This window comes from Saccostrea cucullata, unplaced genomic scaffold, assembly GCF_032062105.1.
Source record: "Saccostrea cucullata isolate Sc308-1 unplaced genomic scaffold, CSIRO_AGI_Scuc_v1 ctg6099, whole genome shotgun sequence".
Classification (NCBI taxonomy): domain Eukaryota; kingdom Metazoa; phylum Mollusca; class Bivalvia; order Ostreida; family Ostreidae; genus Saccostrea; species Saccostrea cuccullata.
Genome location: NW_026938549.1, coordinates 38,861 through 63,944, shown reverse-complemented (window position 1 = coordinate 63,944; position 25,084 = coordinate 38,861). Strand labels below are relative to the sequence as shown.

Sequence of the window (25,084 nt, the reverse complement as noted above, 5' to 3'; positions counted from 1 at the left end):
CTTATATTGTACATCAGTAGTGGGAACAGATGACGCCTTATAATTTACATCAGAAGGATGACCAGAGGTCACCTTATATTGTAGATCAGTAAGGGGAACAGATGACGCCTTATAATTTACATCAGAATGATGACCAGAGGTCACCTTATATTGTAGATCAGTAGAGGGACCAGAGGACACCTTATGTCGTACATCAGTAGGGGGACCAGAAGTCACCTAATATTGTACATCAGTAGGGGGACTAGAGGACACCTTATATTGTACATCAATAGGGGGACCAGAGGTCAGTTAAATATATAAGTTTTTGAAAAAATATTTGGTTTTTATAAATTTCTAGCATTTTTTTTTTCAAAATACTCAGTATGTATGTATCAGTGTTAAGAAATTCTAACAAATTAGTTTCTTCAAGAAAAATACATGTAATTGGGTATTTAAAAAATAAATTTATTTCTTAGACATATCAAGGACATGAAAGACAGGAACGTAAATGGAATTAATCCCCAAACTTTTTTGCATACACTGGATAAGTTCATTTTGTTTCTTTCGTTTTCTTATAACACGTCAAAAACCTTTAATTACATTTGTAATAATGATTCAGAGTTTTAGAATATTTTAAACCTATCTTATATCTCTTCTGCATTAAAATCATGATTGTCTACGATGGTGAAAATCGTTTTCAAATGTACTAACGTTTAAATGATAAATCAATGGTCTTATTAATCATTACCACTGATAACCTCTTTAATTTAACATCTATATATTTAACATCAGAGGGATGCCCAGAGGTCACCATATTTTGTGCATCAGTAGGGGGACCAGGGGTCACCTTGTATTGTACATCAGTAATGAATTTATAACAATTGATGTGACTTCTTTTCTGAGAAGCTGGAAAACAAGGGTATTCGAGACCCTACATTAAAAATGAATTGTGAAGAATCAGTAAACTAGAGTGAAATTAAAGCTTCTGTAAAACTTGTTAAGAATACCAAAGAAATACTCACTGAAATATGTAAAATTTACAGCAAGCAATGTCTGTTTTATAGACAATTGAGCAGGTGGATTTCAATGATATAAAATTATATAACAAAAATTAAACAACTCACATACTGTTTGCTAAATTTCAACAAATAATCACTGATGGTATATGATTGAATATACGGCTCATAGGAAATTTGATAGACATCATTTCGGGAATAGTTCACACTGTTTTAAAGAAACATTTGACAGAAAAAAAGCTTAGTACTCAAAAATAGTAGTACTTGTAGTAATAGTAGTATTTTACATATTTCAGTGAGTATTTCTTTGGGATTCTTAACAAGTTTTACAGCAGCTTTAATTTCACTCTAGTTTACTGATTCTTTACAATTCATTTACAATTCATTTTTAATGCAGGGTCTCGAATACCCTTGTTTTCCAGCTTCTCAGAAAAGAAGTCACATCAATTGTTATAAATTCATTAAAGATGCAACAATGCAAAAAAGTCAAGCTTAATGCCATATGATATCTGTTTCGTATGTCATACAGTTCAGGACATTATTATTATTTGAAAAGCATTCGTAATTTGTACAGCAGTAGGGGACAAGAGGTCATCTAATACTGTACATCGTTAAAACTAATGATCACACCATTTTAAACGACAATGAAGAAACCAGAAGACACTTTATATTTTACATCAATAAGAAGACCAGAGGTCATTTCATATTGTAAGCCAACAGGGAGACCAGACGACACTTAATATTTTACATAAATATTGAGACCAAAGGACTCCTTATTTGGTCACCTGAATCAACTCATGTGACTTATTGCTATCTGTTTTTTTTTCTGGCGTCATGCGCTGTGCTTTGTGCGTTAACGTTCGAACATTTTCAGCTTTTCTCTGCAATCCCTCAATCATTTACAACCAATTTTGACATAATGCATATATGGGCGAAGGGGAGATTTTTTTAAATCATGGTCCCTGCCCTCTACACGCTAAGGCAAGAAAGTTGGGGCGAAACTACTACAATTGATGAAATCTTTAAAAATCTTTTTTACTCATTAACATCAAGCTGTCGAACTGTCGGCATAATTATCATAAGCATTGACTCCTCTACCAAAATTGTGAAATTTTACTTAGTACTTAAAAATCATATCGTGAAATGCATTTATTCTTTGAAAATCTTTCCCTCTGCCCCTGGATATTTAACAAATTAACTACATGCAAAGTTATGACGAGGAAGGGTATTCTCTCCAATGTTTTTAAATTCGTGACCCAAAGGTCAGAGCTTCCGGTGTTACGGTGGGGCTATATAAATTGTAAAGTTAAAAGACCCAATTTGTTTACCGTACGGTTACCTAAGGAGGGGGAGTGGTCCAAGTAACAGTGGTGTTATTTACCTGGAGACCCCCAATACCCAAGATGTCAAAAAACTGTGTATACGTAGCATTACACAGGAAGTATGTGTCTGGTGATCAGCGTCAACATTCCGTGTTTCGTGTCTAAATTTGAGTGATAATACTTGAAATAATTGAAATATTTCAATATAAAATTTATTTATAAAGATTTAATCAGCGATATCTAATGTAGAAAAAAATTATTTAAAAAAATCGTTTTTATATTTTAAAAAAATGACAAATTAAAGAAAAGAACACAAAGTAAAACTACAAAGTAAACATATCTTTTTTTAATTAAACTTGTGTAAATATCAAAATAAAAAAAAATAATAAAATATATTCATTTGATCATAGGTAGGTCTATCCGTCGTGTGAACATATACTATGTACCGTACCGCGATATGAATATTGCCTACGTTCTGATCTACAATAGTGTCGAAAATACAGTAAAATTTGTCTAATCCGGACTCTGAGTACTCCGGACTTTTGTCCATTCCGTCCGTAAATTTTAGTCCCATGCATTTCTTTAACAAATTCATTTTAAAAAATTCTGTGTAGTCCGGATTCTGTCTATTCTGTAATCCGAACGGCCATACTGGTCCCAACTGCTCATAATTAACGTTAATTATTCCCTCTAATCCGGCCACACCTGAGTTACTTCAAAGAAATTAACACCTTTCGTGGGGAATGTGATAATCCGTGTTTACATTAGCATGATTATTAGTGCCATGAGACGAACTCGGTGAAATGCGGCGGTGACACAGTCCACTTGAAAAATATATTATATTAAATAACAGTTTAAACAAGTAACTTTGTTTTAACTCCTTTTACCACATTATAACATAAACACAAAAATATACATGTATGTATGCGATTTACAAATCAAAATATTTATCGGGATCGAAAATCGAACGCATTTCAAAATGGCGCCATAACACTGTGGGGGAAGGGTGGGGGAAGACGCAATTTTTTACATAAAATTAAAAGTTCAGTCTAATTATTAGCACATGGTAAATAATTGTGCATTACTGTTAATACATTGAATGAGGTCTTTGACAAGCGAAACCCGGTCCGCTTGATACATAGTAGGCCTATATTATTCGAGCCTGTATATTTTGATTGAGGTAACATTTCACCCGACTTTCAAACTTCGTGAACAAATAAGAAAATACAGTAAGTCATGTGAGACTATTTTATAATTTCTAGACTCCAGGATAGTAATTGATTTCATCATTTAATTTTATTTATAATATGTATATGATGTACTTGTAAATAAACAACGAAAATTTTCGAAATTTATATTTTCCTGCATTTTTCCTGCACTCCGGATTCTGTCTAATCCGGCCAAATTTTATGGAACCGGCGGTAGCCGGATTGGACAAATTATACTGTATTCACCATTTCCGGGTGTTCGTGTGTTTATTATTTTTTTTTTATTGTTTGCAAGATTTCATTTATACTATTAAGAACTGATCTTTGGCTGTATATATTCACTTTTTAATTTCGAATATTGACAGATGTTAGGAAATTCGAACTAAAAGTTACAATCTCGAAACTCCTTGCTGTTTCTGATATTTCAGAACTTTACAACGGAACATGCTATAGTTTGTATTCATATATAGGTAGATAAAACATGGGATAAATGAATTTTCTATCTGTGACGCTGGTGCTAAATATCTTTTCTTACGGTATTTATCATATTCCAATTTTAATCGACAAATAGCGTTTCTGTGTTCGGACTGGTCTAAATCTTGGTCGACATATCGCCTAAAATACAATATAGCTGTTGAGAGTAAAAGCAAATATTTTATATATGAAGTCATGTTTTAATTATCTACTCTCAATTGTTTTTAAAATAAAATTTTACCAAGATTCTTTTTTAACCCCCGTGGTGTATACAAGGCGGCTATATGAAAGTGTTTGACGCGTGACCTGGCGATCGTTTTCCAAAGGACACAATCTCAGACTATCAGGTAGCACGGGTAGCTGGCCTGTCAATCAAATAAGAAGCTATTGTTTTTTTAATGATTGACAGGCGGTAAATAATTGATCTTGAATCAGGTAGATTTTGGGGGCATTAACATAAAATTGGGTGTTTAAATTCAGTAAATCTTTAAAAAATCTTCCTTTCTGCTCATTGATATTTATTAAACTAACTACATATGCTTTTGACAGTGTTAATCGCCTAGCCTTAGAAAAAATTCTCAGTCATTATGGGATCCCAGATAAAATTATCTCCATCATTAAGATGTTGTATACAGACCTAAATGCCAGAGTTATCTGTGGATCAAGCTTATCAGAGGAGTTCGAATTACAGACTGGAGTAAAACAAGGATGTCTGCTCTCCCCTCTTCTCTTTACATTCTGCATTGACTGGATTATGCGAGAAACCATCAAGAATAAGCGGACGGGAATTACTTGGGCCATGACAGAGATGTTAGAAGACCTGGATTTTGCAGACGACATAGCACTGCTATCACACCGCCATCGTGACATGCAAGAAAAAACAAAACAACTAGCAGAAACAGCAAGGAAGATTGGCCTTAATATCAACAACACCAAGACCAAGATCATGAAGGTCAATACTAAATCAGAGGAGCCCATCACCTTAAATAACGAAGAAATAGAAGAAGTCTCAGAATTTGTCTATCTAGGAAGCAAGATCACCACAGATGGGAACTCAGAGGTAGATGTACTAGCTCGAATTTCAAAAGCCACAGGAGCGTATGTTGCACTAAGAAACATCTGGAGGTCAGCAAAGATCAGCACAAACACCAGAATAAGGATCTTCAAGAGCAACGTGCTTGGGGTCCTCCTATATGGTGCTGAAGCATGGAAAGTTACTAAAACCATCTCAAACAAGCTAGATACCTTCCAGACACGCTGCCTTCGCAGAATACTGCGCATCTTCTGGCCAAATACCATCTCAAATGAGGAGCTATACAAAAAGACCAACACCACCCCTCTATCTCAAGTTATAAAGAGAAGAAAATGGCTGTGGATAGGGCATGTATGTAGAATGCACCCAACTTCCATCCCAAGGGTTGCTTTGAAATGGACACCACCTGGCAAGAGAAAGAGAGGAAGACCAAAAGAAACATGGAGAAGATCTGTAGAGAAAGAGATGGGAAAGAACCGCTGGACATGGGGACAGATACAGAAATGGACACTGGACAGGCCAGCATGGAAGTCTCTGGTGACGGCCTTATGTGCTATCCAGCACGAAGAGGATTAAGTAAGTAAGTAACATATGATTATGATAAGCAAGGGAGCGTCTTCCAGAATTATAAATTCCAAGGCCCCTGGCTCATAGGTACCATTGAGGGGTGGGGGCTCTAATTAAATACTGTAATTTAATAATGCTTTCAAATTTGTTCTTTGGTATAAACCGATTTTTTTTATGAACAAGGGTGCCTTTTCCAAAATTGTGAAATGTATGACCCCAGGATGAGGGTTTTTGTGGTCAATGGGCACTACTAATTATTAATTATTACCAATTATTTGAAATGAAATTTTCTTCCCCTACGCTCCATATAGGTATTAAGTAGACAAACTAAGCATGCTGAATATATAGTTATGATGAGCAATGGTGTTTTTTTCAAAATTGTGAATGCCATGGCCTCTGGTTCAAAGCGCACACCAAATTCAATTGTTTCAAAGTTTTTACATGATGTTCAGATGACATATATGACCCAAAGGCCTCTTGTTGCGTTCTTATGAGAACCTCTAGTATATCGTTAATACGCATTTTATCTGTAACCGCTGGTCCGCTCTTATTTTCTTTTTATGTGTCTGTTGGTTAAGACGGATCTAGAATTGTTGATGCCTTATCTCTGCATTCATATGAATTTTATTTATGTCTGATTTCCTTAAAAATGTACAACAAAGGGGACCACTGGTCTCCCTATTTATGTACAATACAATGTGACCTCTGGCCCCCCTTGTGTTGTAAAATATAATGTGACCTTAGGTCCCCATAATGATATACAACATTGGGTGACCTCTGACCCCCTATTTATGTATAAGGTGACCTCTGTTTCCCCCCTGCTGTACAATATAATCTGACGTCTGGTCTTGTACAGTAGAAGGTGACCTCTGGTCCCCTTTCTCTTGTACAATATAAAGGTGACCTTTAGTCTCCATAACGAGATAAAATATTAGGTGACCTTTGGTCAACCTATTGATGTACAATATATGTTTAACTCTGGTCCACCTAGTGTCGAACGTTTAAACTGACATGAAGACTATGTCCCCCTACTGTTGTACAATATAAGGTTACCTCTGGTCCCCCTAGTGATGAACAATAAAAGGGATCCTATGGTCCCCCTACTGATGTACAATATAAGGTGACCTCTTGTCCTCCTGCTGATGTATAATATAAGGTTACCTCTGGTCCCCCTACTGATGTACAATATAAGGTGTTTTTTGGTTCCCCTTCTGATGTACAATATAAGGTTTCCTCTGGTCCCCCAACTGATGTATAATATATGGGTACCTTTGGTCCCCCTACTTATGTACAATGTAAGGTTACCTCTGGTCCCCCTACTGATGTACAATAAAAGGTGTCCTATGGTCCCCCTACTGATGTACTATATAAGGTTACCTCTGGTTCCCTTAGTGATGAACAATAAAAGGTGTCCTATGGTACCCCTACTGATGTACAATAAAAGGTGACCCCTGATCCCCCTATTGATGTTCAATATAAGATTTCCCATGGTCCCCCTGCTGTTGTACAATATAAGCTGACCTCTGCCCCCCCCCCCCCCCTACTGATGTACAATATAAGGTTTCCTTTGGTCCCCCTGATGTACAATATAAAGTGACCTCTGGTCCCCCTACTGATGTATTTTTTTTTAAAATCTTTTATTACACAGTTCCATCAATACCAAATTACAATTTCCAGCAAACCCGGGTATTAAGGATAACCAGCATAAAAACAACAAAGAAAAAGAAAACTACAAAATATGTCATTATAACAAATTTGTTAAAAGTTTAACTAGGTCTTTAAACATACAAGTTTTTGACAAATTTAACATGAAATCTATATCTTTTTCTAATGAACATCTAATGTTTTTTTTCTAACATGAACTTCTCTTGTATAATATTTTTCTATTCTGCTTTTCAATTCAAATTTATATATTTTATATGCCAAATATGATATCGCAGTATTATAAAAGCGAATTCCTAAATTTGTTTCAAAGTAGAATCCTACAGTAATATGTTTCCATTGCACATCATAGTTCATAACAATATTCAACTTTTGCCATACACCTTTTACATTATCACAATAAAAAATTAGATGTTTTATATCTTCATTTTCATTTTCATTTTGCATTTTCTCTTAATTTACATTTTTGTAAAAAAAAAAAAAAAAGAATTGCAACATAGAATATTATTCAACATTTTATAATTAAATTCACTTAGACTTTTATCATACATGAGTTTGATTTTATTTCTATAAATATTACACCAGTATTCTTTACTCACAAAAGTTTCGACCTAATATTGATTTATAACATGGATATTTAAACCTTTTAGACAACATATTCTCAAAAGTTGTCTTGGTAAAAATACAACACTTCATATCAAACATGTTACTCTGTTTCGTTACTACTCTTTAGAATCTTGTACTCACACAACCAGTTAGATTTATTTATAAAAGTATTTGAAATTTCGTGTTATGTTTTAAAGTTACCATTTTCATCAAAGAGATCTTTCGTACACAAAATATTACTTGCAATCCAATTTTTAAAACATATTTTGTTTTACCTTTAGATTGATATAAAATGCTATTCCAAAGTGGTTGTCGTGCAAATCTGACATTAGATCAATTTGATATTTCTATTTCCTTTTTGCATTCATTGAAATAACAGAATATTTCTTCAATGTAAATAAATAATTAATGTCTATATTCATTTCATTCAGGTATCCGTTCATGACTTTATTCAGTATACAAGATTCATCACTAAGTCTTGTTATCCAAGATGCCTTTAAGGCCTTTAATTTCAGTTCAATATCAACCAATCCTATCCCCCCTTCTTCTTGTTTGCCTATAACAGTGTCTCGCTTAATTCTATCTCCTTTGTTCCATATAGAATTAAATACACTAATTTTTAATTTTTTTTATCAACTCGTGGTCTGAAATTGGTAATATTGAGACAATATATTTTTAAAAAGCTAAAGAATTAACTACACAAGACTTTCCAAAAATTGTTAATTTTCTTTTTTCCATGATTCAAAGAGTTTTTCCATATCTTCATAAATTTTAATCCATTTCAATTTTTAGCACTGGTCTTTGTTATGACCAATAAAAATATCTAAGCAGCGAACAGCATCATTAGTTACATTTAAACCACACATTTGAGTGCCTATCCTTGAGACTACCTAAAAGTATACATTGTGTTTTATTCAGATTAATTTTTGATCCAGTATGTTTGCAAAAAGTTTGCACAATTTCAATTGCTGTTTCTAATAAGGATATATCTTTTAAAGCTAAAGTTATATCATCCGAATGTTGTAGATTTTTTTATTTCTAGCGAAGTTGCATTTAGTTTAATACCTTGGATATGTTTATACTTTTTTATTATTTTTATAGCTAATATTTCTGCGACAAATAAAGAAACAAAGCTGAAATAGGACACCCTTGTCTTATGCCTCTAGACATAGAACAAGTTTTGGAAATCCAACCATTATTTCTTACTTTAAAAATTGGGTTGGTTTATAAAATTTTTATCCATCTGATAAAGTTTTCACCAAGATTAAATTTTTCTAGTACTTTAAATAAAAAATTCCATTCTATCGAATCAAAAGCTTTTTAAAAATCTATAAATAACAAAAGTCCTTCATTATTATTTTCCGTGCAATGTTCATAAATATCTAAAACAGTTCTATCATTAATTTCGATATAACGTCCTTTAATATATGCTGATTGTTCATTACTTATTAATTGATCTATAACTTTTTGTAATCTTCTTGCAAATACGAAAGCTATTATCTTATAGTCAGTATTTGTTAAACTTAAAGGTCGATAGTTCTTTAAATCATTTTTGCCTTATTTTTTAAATAAAACTCTAAAAAGATATATGCGTTGTGAAAAAGTCAACTCTTTATTATCAAAAATGGATAGCAGTACTTCGTAAAATAAAAAGCTTATAAGGTTCCAAAAACATTTATAAAATTCACGCGGTAAACCATCTACTGATGTATAATATAAAGTGATCCCTGGTCTCACTATTGATGTACAATATAAGATTACCTCTGGCCCCCCTACTGATGTACAAAATAAGGTGACCTCTGGCCCCCCTACAGCTACACAATATAAGGTGATCTCTGATCCCCCTACTGATGTCCCCTACCTATGTACAATATAAGGTGGCCTCTAGTCCCACTGCTGAAAATAAAAGGTGAAACCTGGTCCCCCTACTGATGTACAATATAAGGTGACCTCTGGTCCCCCTACTGATGTTCAATATAAGGTGACCTCTGGTCCCCCTAATGATGTTCAATATAAGGTGTCATCTGGTCCGCCTTATGATGTACAATATAAGGTGACCCCTAGTCCATTTGCTGATGTATAATATAAGGTGTCCTCTCGTGCTCCTACTGATGTCCCCTACCAATGTACAATATAAGAGGTCCCCTGGTCCCCCTTTTGTTGTACAATATAGGGTGATCTCTAGTCTCCCCACTGATGTACAAAAAAAGGTGTCCTATGGCCCCCTACTGAGGTACAATATAAGTTACCTCTGGTCGATCCCCCTACTGATGTACAATAAAAGGTGTCCTCTGGTCCCCTATATGATGTACAATATACGGTGACCTATGGTCCCCCTACTGATGTACAATATCAGGTGACCTCTGGTCTCCCAACTGATATACAATATAAAGTGACCTCTGGTCCTGCTACTTATGTTCAATATAAGGTGTCCCCTGATCCCCCTACTGGTGGTGTTCAATATAAGGTGACCTCTGGTCTCCCTACTGATGTTCAATATAAGGGGACCTCTGGTCTCTGGACCTTTGGTCGCCCTAAAGATTTACAATACAAAGTGACCTCTAGATGTGGTCTTATTAACTTTTTGTTACCTCTGGTATTCGCATAAAGATTATAGGAACAAGCGTAAGTTTTATATTGTACATTAATACGGATTGATTTTATACCAAGCAAATTGTAGTATATGAATGAGACAACGGTAATCTGTATTGTGCATTATTACGATGTGACTGAAAGTTGTAAGTAGGCAATTATTTAAAATTATTTAAAATCATGGTGTGTGTAGAATTATTTTTCAAATCCTCTGCAAAAACGACCCTAATTTGTTGACAGGGAAAAGGTGCGCAAATTCTCCGAATTCTCTTTATGTATGTAATGGGAATTTGGAGGATAAGTCATCTTGCTTGTCTTCAAATACAGTATATGTTTCCAAAAAAAAATAACAATAGGTGCATTTTTTAAGTTTTATTTCCTTTTTCAATGTAGTTTTGCTGTGTTTATGAATAGGATGTGTTAATTCAAGGCCAAGGGAAGGAGAACTCCATGCAGCCCCAAACTTCGCAATACGGGGTACATCTTCTTTGTAAGATAAATAAAATCAGGGGTTTACCAAAAAGTGTGAAAGTGATGAATTCGCATATTGAAGCATGTCCTCATAAGGAAGACATAGGAGACATTAAATAATTTATTAACAAATAATTATTCCATTATGTTAAAGGATTGGTGTATAGTCCGAGCGAAATGAATACGCAGTCGGTAGGACGTGGTAGGGGGCAAGCTCTTTATCCTCCCCCTGCTTGTTAGAGATCGGCGAATGCAGAGACTGGGCATCTTTTACTCTGAGTTACTTACTATTAGTAAGGAGATCAGAGATTAGGCACTTTGTTATATAGATACTATAACCTTACATGGAACAATAAAATCATAGGGGAGACCACAGGTCACCCAACATAATCCATAAATGTTAAATTCTTTTATAATATAATAATAACAATATAATTATCATTATATTGCAGTTATGTTGCTCAGCACCCCCTCTTTCTTTTCTAATACCCATCAAATGGTTATTCCTTTGACAAAAATAAATTTTCTGGGTTTTATTTGACACTGTTAAGTCTTCAATGTATAACGATTTATTCTATTTTCACAAATACGAATGCAATGCACTACATTTTGTAGCGGAGTAAACAGGTCCGATAGTCGTGAACTGAGCAGGGGACCTCAGATCCTAGTTGAGCGTACGTTTTATCCTTCTGCTCCCAGTTGGTGCACATCAGATGCGAGAGATTTCATCGAAATATTTACAAATCGGGGGCACATAAAAATTAAATGGAAATGTGAACAGGAAGAGGAATGTATAACAAATTTACTGATAAATGGATATTCCATGTTTTATTCTGCTTAAGATAAATAATCACGCGAAGTTGAAGCGAGGTGAGGCGGATGGTGAAAAAAGAGTTGCTAACCTTCTCTCTTTATATGTATCAGTCGAAAACGACGTATTTAAAAACAGCTTGTAGAGACAAAAGAGTTACATTATTGATAGCATATAGTGCATATGAGAATAGTAAAATAGGAAAAAGGTGATTCAACCCCAGATTAAATCAAAGTACTGAAAGCACTCATGGGAGTTGAACATGGTGTAAATAAAATCTTTGATCGGGAGGTTTAGTGAATGAACAATATTACATGTATTAATTATTATTATTATACCTCATTATAAATATTCTACACAACGCGTTATCTGATTGGTTCTAGGTTATCACGTGATCGGGCCGTAAAACTTCATATTTCCCGTCGTCGGCACGCTTTTCATCATATTCCACCTCTTCGGAACACCTAGTGAATTTTCCCGCAATGTAGTTCTCGTTCATTGAACGAAAACTCCGAAGAGTAGTAGACGTCACAATAGCCTGCTTTACGTCACAAAACTGATGACAATGTTTTGTCCACAGGGTTTTATAGTAACTTTACGTTAACAATGGCGTGAATTGGAGAGCGGTGCCGAATTTGAAAGTTTATGTTTATTTCAGAGGTTTTGCTTGTTTCGGTATAATAAACAATTCATTGCATGAATGTTCATTGCATGAATGTTCGGGAAACATGAATATTCATTCAGCCAAGAAATATCACATTGTCTTATGATTTTTCTTGGCTGAATAAGTCTTCATATTTCCCTCACTATCATGCAATAAATGTATATTATGTCTGTTTTTTTCAAATACAGACAAATGTTTCACATTTTTTGAGTTGGAACAATCTTGATCGAGAAAGACATTCAGAGGCATTGAATAGCAAAAATATGCATGGGCCATAATGCTTGCCTGTCTACATTAGTCCTTTTTATACCCCCTGCTTGAAAAGCGGGAGGGAATTTATTAATCGTGATTTCCGTCCATCTGTTTGTTACACTTTAGGTATACCCATCTCTCATCCGCAACACCACTGAACAAAATTTTCATAGAATCTTTATTACATATTGCCGTTGTGCTTCTTTTACTTTTTCATCCTACACATATTTTGGGTTTCCTATTGCAAAACATGCACACTGCCATTATATTCATATTAGAGGCGGTTGATCATTTATATCACTGCTCACAGTCTTCAAATTTGCAATATATTTTCCTTTTCACCTTTATCCCTGTGTTATGAAAATTTCAGTTTCGCAGAAATAATATCAAGGTTGATAAAATGTGGATTTTAACACAGCATCCTTTTAAGATCTAACAGGTTTGTTATATAAAACTTCTCTGTGAATAAAAATGTATTTCAATTACACGAAAATTATACATGGAGTACGTCAGACCTTAATCTTTTTTTATATAGTGAGGAAAAGAGCAATACCAAGTTAAAAACAAATATTTATTGACAAAACATAAAAACAGTGGTATACGAGTACGTGAGAGTTTGTGTGCGTACAAATTATGTGGTTTGTAAATGAGGTTTTCCTTTTATTAAAAAAAAAATATTCTTCATTTTGTTGTTTTTAATCGCGATTTTACGAAAACACCGGTGTCCGTTTTTGGTTTTAATATTTATAACAGAGTACTAGTTTTACCGCTTTTGGCAGGTGATACTGCTGATTAAGTAGTAAATACGCATGTTTCCTAGAGTTTTTATGCATTAACGAATTCAATTAAACCAAGAAAATGTTCATGAAAAGTTTGAATAAGACTAAATTTAACGTTTGCCGCCAGTATGTAGAGCTGTCATTCGTATCTCTTTCAGTGTATGACGCTACACTAAAAATGAGTTCCATTACGAAAAACTTTCATGGTTCTGTATAATTTAGTTTACCATATGTACTTTGAACGAAGTCTAATATTCAAAATAAGATTACTTTATCATTACATTTACTTACAATATGAAAATAAGAATAATTCAGGAGAAAATGACACGAACTATTTGTCACGGATGTTTATGCATGTTTTCTATTGAATATCATCGGAGTAAATCAGCCGACACAGTAGCCTCGCTTTCGTCTCTATGTAATCAACACAAATTACTGCGCATGTTAAATACGTGATGACCATGGGAGATTGAACATAGTTCAACTCCCAAAAAGAAAAAAAATTGGAAAGGGGGGGGGCCATATCCCAAGCGCCTATGTAAATTGTTAGTTCTTTAAATACGCACGCGCAAATTACGTCATGCGTCCTTGATCGACAAATGTTATTTCTTTTGAACAGAGGAGACTATTGTACACATTATTCGTGTTTTCTGTTGCTACTTGTGATAATCGAGATCGATGAGTTTATTCGGAAAGCAAATGTAATGTAACGTGTGCCGAATACACAAATCTATTTATAGCTCGCTGTGACACACTTACAAAAAACACACCAACCAAAATGAATTAAAAACTTTAACAAATTTTAATGGTAAAGACAAATAATCATACTAAATTAACACATACAAATACAGTTACACACACACAAAAAGGTAAACAATAATAGCGGACAGAATTTACTCAGCTGTTAATCAAAAAGGAAGTCCTCCAGCTCCACGGACACCGATCGCTATCTACACGACAATACTTCCACGGTTAGCCCAAAGCCCAAGCCGAATTATGAAGTATGAAAAGTCCATTATTCCCGTGCCAAGTGTCTAAAGTCTCTTGAATCCTGTGTCGCAGACGATCGCGTGCTGGTGTTCCTCGGCTGTATTCGCGACATCCGAGAACTTCCGAAAGGGAACGTGACGTCACACAATAAAAATAATAGCTATAGTGACGCAATATCTATAAATAATATTAGAGGATCGTAACACCTCCCCCCTTAAAGAAAAGTTTGAGTATAATGAAAACTTTTACAATGACAATGAAAAGATATGATTTTACAAAATTTACATACACTTCAATAAAACAACAATTACATTTTAATCAACGTGTACTCTTGACAAAGCATCTGCAATTAAATTTTCTTTTCCCTTAATATGTTTAATGACAATATTTTTCTCTTGTAATTCCAAACTCCATCTCATAAGCCTTTGATTCTTGTTTTTCATTTTGTGAACAAATGTGAGTGGATTGTGGTCAGTGAAAACAACAACTGGATGTACACATGAATTCACATACACATCAAAATGTTGCAAAGCTAATAACATGGACAAACACTCTTTTTCTACAGTTGAATAATTTTTTTGACATTTGGAAAACTTTTTGGAAAAATAAGCAACAGGATGACAAACACAATTTTCATCTTCTTGTAACAAAACTGCCCCACAACCCACATCACTAGCATCAATTTGCAACAAAAATTCTTTATCAAAATCTGGTGATGAAAGAACTGGAGAGACCATGAGAATCGTTTTGATTTGTTGGAAGGCCTGTTGGCATGATTCATCCCAAATAAATTTGCTATTCTTTTTCAAGAGACAGGTCAATGGGTTAGCAATGGTCGAAAAGTTCGGGCAAAATTTTCTATAGTACCCCGCCATTCCCAAGAATCTCATCAGTTCTTTCTTACACTGAGGTACTGGAAAATTAACAATTGCCTCAACTTTAGCAAAAACTGGTCTGACATGGCCGTTACCAACAACATGGCCTAAATATTCAACTACAGCATGGCAAAATTCTGTTTTTGTAAGGCTTACAGTCAAATTTGCCTCTGAAAGTTTAACAAATAATGCCCTGATGTTTGACAAATGCTCCTGAAAAGTATTACTATACACTATCACATCATCAATGTATGCCTCACTGGCATCTACATCACTAAGTAAATGATTGATCATCCTTTGAAAGGTTGCAGGGGCATTTTTTAACCCAAAAGGCATCACCTTATATTGGTAGAAACCTTTTGGGGTAACGAAGGCTGAAATCTCTTTCGCTCGCTCGGTCAATGGGACCTGCCAATACCCTTTCAAAAGATCGAATTTACTTACATATTTGGCATGACCAATTTTATCGATGCAGTCTTCAATTCTGGGAATCGGGTAAGAGTCAGTTTTGGTAATTGTGTTGACCTTGCGGAAATCTGTACAGAATCTAAATGACCCATCTGGCTTGGGAACAAGGAGACAAGGGGAGCTCCAAGGGCTGTTACTGTACTCAATGATGTCATGTTCCAACATATAAGCCAGTTCTGCATGACAGTGTTCTTGTTTAACAGGGTTCATTCTGTAAGGATGTTGTTTAATGGGAGATGCATCCCCAACATCTATATCATGATATACAAGATTGGTCTTTTTAGGAACATCCGGGAATAAATGTGTAAATTCTTGTATAAGAGACATAAGCTCTTCTTTTCATTCTCTTGTAAGTGGTTAAGTTTAGACTCTAAGTCTGACAAAACATCAGAGTTTTTCAACTTAGGAGTAGACTGATCATACTCATGTGCAAGTTTGTCTTGTTCTGGGGTAGACTTAACTTCAGTGTTTGAAGCAGCAACTGATTCTACCTTGGGGTGATCTATGTCAGTTCGGTTATGATACTGCTTGATCATGTTGATGTGACAGAGCTGTTTGCTCTTGCTTCGACCTGGTGTCTTAATAATGTAATTCAAGTCATTCACCTTTCTTTCAACTTCAAATGGGCCAAAGTATTTAGCACGTAAAGGCTGACCTGGAATTGGTAACAAGACAAGGACTTTGTCTCCCGACTTAAATGTTCTTGTTTTGGTACGTTTGTCATACCAGGTTTTCATTTTGTCTTGACTTACCTTTAGATTCTCTCTGGCTAGCGTCCAAGTCTGACTGAGCCTCTCTTTGAACTTAACTATATAATCTAATAGATTTGTCTCACTCTCTTCAACCAACCATTTCTCTTTGAGCAATTTCAATGGTCCTCTCACAGTGTGACCATATACAAGTTCAAATGGACTAAAACCCAGTGATTCTTGTTTTGCATCCCTAACAGCAAATAAAAGGAAGGGGATTCCCTGATCCCACTCTTTCTCATTCGACAAACAATAGGTTCGAATCATAGTTTTCAAGGTTTGATGAAACCTCTCAAGAGCCCCCTGGGACTCTGGATGGTATGCACTGGATGTATGGTGCTTAACCCCTAACTCCTGCATTACCTGTTTAAAGACCTGGGATGTGAAATTGGAACCTTGATCAGACTGTACTGACTGAGGCAAACCAAAATTGGTGAAAAACTTGGTCAAAGCATTGACAATGGTTCTAGACTTTATGTTTCGCAGTGGAATTGCTTCAGGGAAGCGTGTCGACGCACACATTATTGTCAACAAGTACTGATTACCAGCTTTGGTTTTAGGTAAGGGACCCACACAATCTATAATGACCTTAGTAAATGGTTCATCAAAAGCAGGGATAGGCTTTAAAGCAGCAGGAGAGATTTTTTGATTAGGTTTTCCCACTACTTGGCAGACATGACATGATCTGCAATAGTCGACTATATCCCTTCTCATCTTAGGCCAGAAGAAGTGGGTCAATGCCTTACGGTAGGTCTTTGTGACCCCCAAATGACCCGACATTGGTGTGTCATGGGCAAGCCCTACGACTGTTCTCCGATATACCCTAGGTACTACAATTTGATGGTGGATTTGCCACTCATCCTCTACTGAAGCATCAGGGGGACGCCATTTTCTCATGAGTACACCCTGATTCTTATAATAACAAACAGGGACCTTCTCTGCCTCCTCTGGAGACAAAGCCTGTTCAATGAGACCTTGTAATTCAACATCTGACTCTTGTTCAGATATCAACTTATCTCTAGTAAGAGGTGTGTTGTCTAACATTTCCTGTAAACCAAATACATCACCTTTAGACTGCTGATCCTCTGAGGAAATGTGACTTTCTGAATCTAACATAGCTGACAAAAATGTCTCATCAAGATCTATAGACAAGTCCTTTCCTGTATCTAACTTCTGACTTACCGTCTGTTCAGCATGTCCTAGTTTCTTAGCCATAGCCCTTGTAATAGCACATGAAGGAAATAACTCTTTATTCTCCTCCTCTACCTCTCCTGTAAGACTAGGCTTTTCACAAATGATTGGGTCAGGTACCACCCTACCCCCAGCTAAATCATTACCTAACAGAAGAGAAACTCCCTTAATAGGTAAAGTAGGTCTAACACCTACGACCACAGACCCAGAGACTAAATCTGACTTCAAGTCTATAACATGAAGAGGAACTTTCACAATTCCTAATTCTACACCCTGAATCAACACTTCAGAACCAGTATGTGTCTTCTCAGACAGTGGCAACACGCCCTCTAGTAACAAAGACTGAGAAGCACCTGTATCCCTTAAAATTCTTATAGGGTGTGAGTCGGTACCCACCGACACTAAACCATTGAATACAAAAGGCTTAAATTCCTCTCTAAGAACATCAGACTCTGGCTCGACAGACTTAACAGCAGTGTTCTCAAACTGACTACAGGAAACCTTACCTTGGACAGATGTAAGAGCAGTGGGACTTGGCTTACTATCATTACTTACAGGTTTTTTCCTCTGTAATGCCCAACATTCAGACTTAATGTGACCCTTCTTTTTACAATAATTACAAATGGGTACCTGCTTTAAGGTTTCATTATTCTTGTCCCTACCTTTGATTTCAGAGTACGCCATCTTAGGTTGAATTACCTGTGAAGTGTCTGGTCCCCCTCGAGAACTGTCATAGCTGGTCATCTTCTGTTGACTAGTACTGAGTTTTACAAAAGATACCTTATGTGTTAGTGCATAATCATCAGCCGCAGTCGCAGCTTGCTCAAGAGTCTCAACCTTCTGCTCATCCAAATAGGTTCTAATTTCAGGATGAATACAATTTTTGAATTCCTCAATCAAAATGACCTGTTTCAACCTTTCAAAGTTTGATCCAACATTTTTAGAAGTGCACCATCTCTCAAACATATTTTGTTTCTCTCTCGCAAATTCAACATGAGTCTGTTCATTGAATTTCTTGTAATTTCTAAATTTCTGTCTATAGGCTTCTGGTACAAGTTCATATGCTTTTAAGACATTTTTCTTAATAACATCATAATCTGTACTTTGCTGAAGTGACAATGCACTGTAAACTTCCCTAGCTTTGCCAACAAATGCACTCTGCAACAATAGTGGCCAGAATTCTTTTGGCCATTTCAAATTTTCTGCAATTTTCTCAAAATGAATAAAATATTTGTCAACATCTTTCTCTTGAAACTTAGGGACAAGTCTTATGTTCTTTGTCACATCAAAGTCAGATTTTGATTTAGCCTTAGCCTCAAGTTCCAACTCATGTTTTATCTTTTGAGTCTCGAATTCTAATTTCTTAATCTGTAACTCATGTTCTCGATCTTGCGCACTCTTTTCTTTTTCATATTCTCTCTTTTCTCTTTCAAATGCCTGCCTTTCTCTCTCCTGTTCAATTTCTAACTTCTTGAACTCTAATTCATATTCAAAATTTCTTTTTTCAATTTCACTAGATTTCAAATTTTCAACCAATGACAATGCACTATCATCCAAAATACCTCTCTGAACTAAATAATGAATCACAGCATTTTTTATTTCTATTTTCCGAGCACTGCGCTTTACATTCAAGTGAAATTTTGACACAAATTCAAACAATTCATCTTTCTTAAGTGTTTGAAGTAACCGCGCATCTGGTGCATTCAAAAAATCCTCCAAGTTAAAAACCATCTTGACTGGTGTGTATAATAATGAAATAAATTCCAAAATGAAATAATTTTGTGTTCAAAATCTCCGAGATATCGTTTTTTTTTTAAAAAATTACCCACAGAAAGCCAAAAGTTCGATGATCCCGGACGAGCCCCCAATTTGTAACGTGTGCCGAATACACAAATCTATTTATAGCTCGCTGTGACACACTTACAAAAAACACACCAACCAAAATGAATTAAAAACTTTAACAAATTTTAATGGTAAAGACAAATAATCATACTAAATTAACACATACAAATACAGTTACACACACACAAAAAGGTAAACAATAATAGCGGACAGAATTTACTCAGCTGTTAATCAAAAAGGAAGTCCTCCAGCTCCACGGACACCGATCGCTATCTACACGACAATACTTCCACGGTTAGCCCAAAGCCCAAGCCGAATTATGAAGTATGAAAAGTCCATTATTCCCGTGCCAAGTGTCTAAAGTCTCTTGAATCCTGTGTCGCAGACGATCGCGTGCTGGTGTTCCTCGGCTGTATTCGCGACATCCGAGAACTTCCGAAAGGGAACGTGACGTCACACAATAAAAATAATAGCTATAGTGACGCAATATCTATAAATAATATTAGAGGATCGTAACAGTAAGTATAGTTTAATACGTAATTATGTAATAAGTTTTCGCTGTAATTATTAACTTGAATTTCAAAGGTTCCGAGTTTTGACTTCCTTATACAACATGTAATTTTTTTTTATCAAACCAACAATTTTTTTATTGATGTTGTACATATTAATGTTTTGGTATAATGGGTTTTGACCTAAAAATTCTTAATATTTTTGTTCCTCCAAAGATACTCGGATTTTAAAATAAAACGCAAAAATGTGCATCGTGATGACTGTATATTATTTTTTTCTAGTTGTGATATTTCGCCTAAACACGTATGTGATTTATTAATATGATGCTATGGATTATGGAGGATGCAGCTATTATGTTTAAATATGTTCATTAACAACACTTTTATCACACTATACACATTTTTAGACTGTAATCCTTGACCCATTTAAAATCTAAGTTTAAATCTAATCGACACGGCAAATGAATAGAAAAATGTCCTGTTACAGGTTTGTTACCTAAGATTTAAACTTTTTTCATGACAAAGATATATAAATAGAATACGCAGAAAACTTTAACTGGAATTCTTTTATGCATAGAGCATACAATAAAATATTTCAGCAAATGAAGGTTTGCCAAAATCTTAAATTGATTTCATTTTTTTTTCTTTTGTTTTAAATGGTCAATAAATCCATCTCGAGGGTCATTAAAATATGCATTATATAAATGCAAGTTGTCATGCTTCAAGTTTTCAGGTGTCTGTGTAACTGGTCTATACCCTTAACGAGATTCAGTTTTATTGAAGTCGAGAGACATACATCTCATAGATGATGATGATAATGAAATAAACATACATCTTAACACGTGTAATAATGGAATAAACATACAACGTACTTGTACATATACATGACTACATGTTTTTACTCACTCTTTTCTTGTTTCTTTATATACATGTCTATTTATTGACCCTTGACCGTCATTTTTTGTTTGTATATATGTATATATGTACCTCTTGTACCAGTGATCTGGTTTTGAGCGAATAAAGAATTGAAATTGAAACAAAGCATATAATATTTCTGATAATCTATAAAATTGATAAAGGTGCTGTTCTTGAGGCATTCACTAATTGCAAAAATTTTCCTAAATTACATAATTCTTTTATATTCTGTGTACTGAGTAGTTGTACCAATTTGAAGACGCCTGCAATACTTACCTGTTAGTTTAGTTAAATATTGGGTGTTTAGCTATAATTGTTCTTGTGTTTTCCTTAAACTCGCATATGACATGTACAGGTAATTCGACAGAATTCACAAATGGTCAATAAACTGATAAATCAGCGACAGCAAGATCTACATGACTGTAGATGTATCTGTTCATGGCAACGGTTATTATGGAATTTTACAAAGTCTGATCCATTATCAATTTCATTAAAATTATATCATGTTTAGTTTAGTTTCATTCAATAGACTTGAGAAATCAATAATATTTATACTGATCAAAACGAGGAAAAACGATCTTGCACGTGCCTCAAGTTGATATTGTAATGTTTTCTCTCTCTCTCTCTCGTAATCTACTAACTGGTACAGGTGTAAACAGACACGTAATAAAATAGTAATGAATCGTTATTTGATTTAATTATTTCAAATACTATAATTATTACACTGTAATTTGTTTTAAAAGTTTGGCTGTTTTTTTACACTCAGTTAAAAAAGCAACACTATATTGTCTAAAATTTCAAGGCTGTTATCTGATTTGAAAATGATATCGAAGAATTAATGAAACCTTGAATCAAATGCTGTGTTGAAAGGCTAGACAACGACGTGCACATTCAGAGAGAGTTACTCAAGGTACTCTAGGACAGGTGTGAAAGCCCCAGGGAATGCCGTTTCCTGTGCTGGGACTACTAATCTCTATACACAGGAAATGATCGCGGCTAATAATTATTACACAAAGAAAAAGAAATTGTCAAAGAAATCGAAAGTATTTGATTATTTTATTCATTGAATATTATTAAAAACTTAAGTGTAATACATCCCCCTTCTTTAATTTAATTTGTTCTGTGAAGTTTGCCACCGTACCTGCACATCCTATCTTATGTTATTGCACATGAAAATGGAAAAATATTAAAATTAAAAAGAAAGACATATTGTTTACAAAAGAAACACGTAAATATGAAGGTGAAGAAGCGAAATTTTTTCTTGATATCGTATAAAGTTCACGTGTAACTGCAAAGTGAACTCTCGCCACCGAAATAAAATTCATGCTTACCGGTAACTTGACACTTTGAGAAAAATGCCTGCACAATTATATAATAAAGCGAAATAAATTTTTAAAAAGTGTTCTAAATTTGGGAAAAGAACAAACAATGAGAAAAAAAAAGAAGAAAAGAATTTTTTCTTGATATCTTGCATAAAGAAAATTTAAGTTCACGTCCCACTACATGTAACTGCAAACTATCGCCATCGAATGTTTCCCGGTATTTGACACTTTAAGAAAAATGCCTGCACATTTATACAATAAAGCGAAATTAATTAAATTAAGTGTTCTAAATTTGGGGAAAGAATATAATCAATATGAGGATGTACATTTTTTTTTCAAAGATCAATTGTACATTTTTCTTTTCAAATGAATGCTGCATGAAAATCGTTTATCGAAACTCACACTGTCTGAGTTCAGCAGTATTAAAATTCGCATATAATATGAATAAATAAAAAAAAAACCTAATATTTCTAGTTTTCTTGTTAGACTCTCAATAACGCAAAAAATTCATCAATTCAATAAAAGTTTTAATTCTAATTTAAATATTGATATATAATTTTAGAAACAAAAATAAATATATTTTTTTCTTAGTTTAATTTCTATTCATCATTGCAAAATAAATGAAAATACTTCTTTTAATAAACATACAGTGTCGTTATTTTTTTTTTATTTATTTTTTTTTTTTTTTTGTTACATGGGAAATACGCAAACTAAAATTCGGGGAGATAACTCCCGTTTGTTTACGATACTAATTGTCAGTAATCGATCGATGATTTAACCGCGGCGGGGACAGTTAGGTGATGAGATTCCCGCGGAGGGAACGCGGTTTACCTGTCTCATCTGGCTAAATACCGCGTTGTGATTATACCGCGACGGGGCGCGGGAAATACGGGACCCGCGTTGCCTGTACTGTATATCATACATTGTAATTAATACTGAGACATTAACTTTTCATAGTTGAAAATTTCTATTTAAGATGTATTAAAGACAGAAAACCCGATGAATTTTCCAATTGTCTTCTCAATGAAATTCACTTTTACAGAAAGCATAGTCACTACACTGGCCATAAAACTGTTTATAAATGATTTCTGTCAGGAACATGAAAATAAAAGCGTATTAGTCGTTCAACAATAATGGACCAATTCAAGATATTAGACATGAACAAAATAATTGTCTCAAAAACAAAATGAATAACATATAATTCTCTGAAGGACATATCAGTGAACTTGAAAAAAAAAGTGTCCACAAATCTGGCATCGTTAAATTTTTATAACAATTTTATATTTAATGATTTTAAGGGAAGGTTACGGAGATCAAGCCTTATTATCTTTTAATAACGCTGAATTCAACATTTTTTTTTTTGGTTTCTGATGCTCAGTATAGAACGTAAATTTACGAATCATGAAGTTTCGCATAAATCTGAGATTAAATTAAAATTTCGGTAAAAATTAAGCTACGAAAGTAAATTCCACAATTTTTCGGCGATATTAAAAATCAAAGCTTGTTTTCGGATATTAAACAAAAATATGAAGCATTTCGCTCCTAAAATAATAATAATAAAACTAGAACGATCTCGTTGCGAGCAACGAGAGGTCTTCCGTCCGATTCTGAAATAAAATACAAAAAATCTAGCAGAAAAAGTGATTAAAAAAACCAGGACATTCGGGGGAGAGAACCCGGGTTGCTCTCGTGATAATCCAACGCGTTAACCATTCTGCCATTGAAAACACAGCTTTTAGATTTTAAATGCAAATATCTTTAGATTGACTTTCTCGATTCTAAAACACATTACATAAAATGCATATACCTGAACTTGTAGGAATGGTAGATCTTGATGAATAGGCAAATCCATCTGGGATAAGATTGTCCGCCGTCTCTTTCGGTTGTCACAGGAAGTGATAAAAAAAATCGAAATTGTCAACTTTTCTTTTTGGAATTTTTTTAGTATAATATTGTAGCATCTTATCTATAGTTTTGAAATATGTCAGTCCCATTAGGAAAAAAAAAACGCAAAGATAATTAACTCGTGGCGTTTGGCGCTAAATTTTAATTAGTGACCCGCCTTTCATAATTTTAAGAGACAAGCACTGTTTCGTAAATGTATACAAGTAGATTTAGAGTAGAGGTCTCGAAAGCGTAATATTAAGTGCGTTAGAATTTCATGCTGGCGACTTGGGTTTAATCTCCCTTATGTGCAAATCTTCTTATAACTTTTTTAGCTCGATTTTACGTTTTCTATCCGGAATCGGACGGAAGACCTCTTGTTGCTCTCAACGAGTTTCATATCTAGTTATTAAGGTCTTCTGTTTTCAACGGAAGACTTTATTTTTTTCGTTCGGTTTCTTTTTCCCTATTTAAGGTCTTCCGTCTTCACGGAAGACCTTATAGTGATTCTACTGTTACTTATTATTAAGGTCTTCCATTTCAGACGGAAGACCTCAAAGCGATTCTACTGTTTCTTATTATCAAGGTCTTCCGTTTCAGACGGAAGACCTTATAGTGATTCTACTGTTTCTTATTAAGGTCTTTCGTCTTCACGGAATACCTTATAGTGATTCTATTGTTTCTTATTAAGGTCTTTCGTCTTCACGGAAGACCTTATAGTGTATTATTATCATTATTAAGGTCTTTCGTCTTCACGGAAGACCTTATAGTTATTCTACTTCACTGAAGATCTTATAGTGATTCTATTGTTTCTTATTAAGGGTACTTACCACAAACAAAAAATGGATGCGCGGGTTGATATATATTTTTTGACTGATTTTGATTTGTATTGACATTAATAAT

At 34.5% G+C, this 25,084-nt stretch overlaps 1 protein-coding gene across 1 annotated transcript; it reads right to left on the bottom strand.

The window, feature by feature from the left end:
* Positions 1-16,020: 16,020 nt before the first annotated feature.
* On the bottom strand, positions 16,021-19,440 carry LOC134250602 (uncharacterized). The gene is made up of 2 exons (XM_062732963.1): positions 19,272-19,440; positions 16,021-19,187 (listed from the first exon to the last, which is right to left on the bottom strand). The coding sequence occupies exons 1-2, from the start codon at positions 19,438-19,440 to the stop codon at positions 16,021-16,023; spliced, it is 3,336 nt and encodes a 1,111-aa protein (XP_062588947.1).
* Between the last annotated feature and the right edge of the window lie 5,644 nt (positions 19,441-25,084).

What these genes read in the sequence shown, in the direction of transcription:
- LOC134250602 (XM_062732963.1), bottom strand. Translation starts at nt 19,440, where the DNA reads ATGGTTTTTAACTTGGAGGATTTTTTGAATGCACCAGATGCGCGGTTA. An exon ending in TCATTATTTAGTTCAGAGAG is followed by an intron (nt 19,188 to 19,271) that starts GTATTTTGGATG and finishes AATATGAATTAG; the next exon opens with AGTTCAAGAAGTTAGAAATT.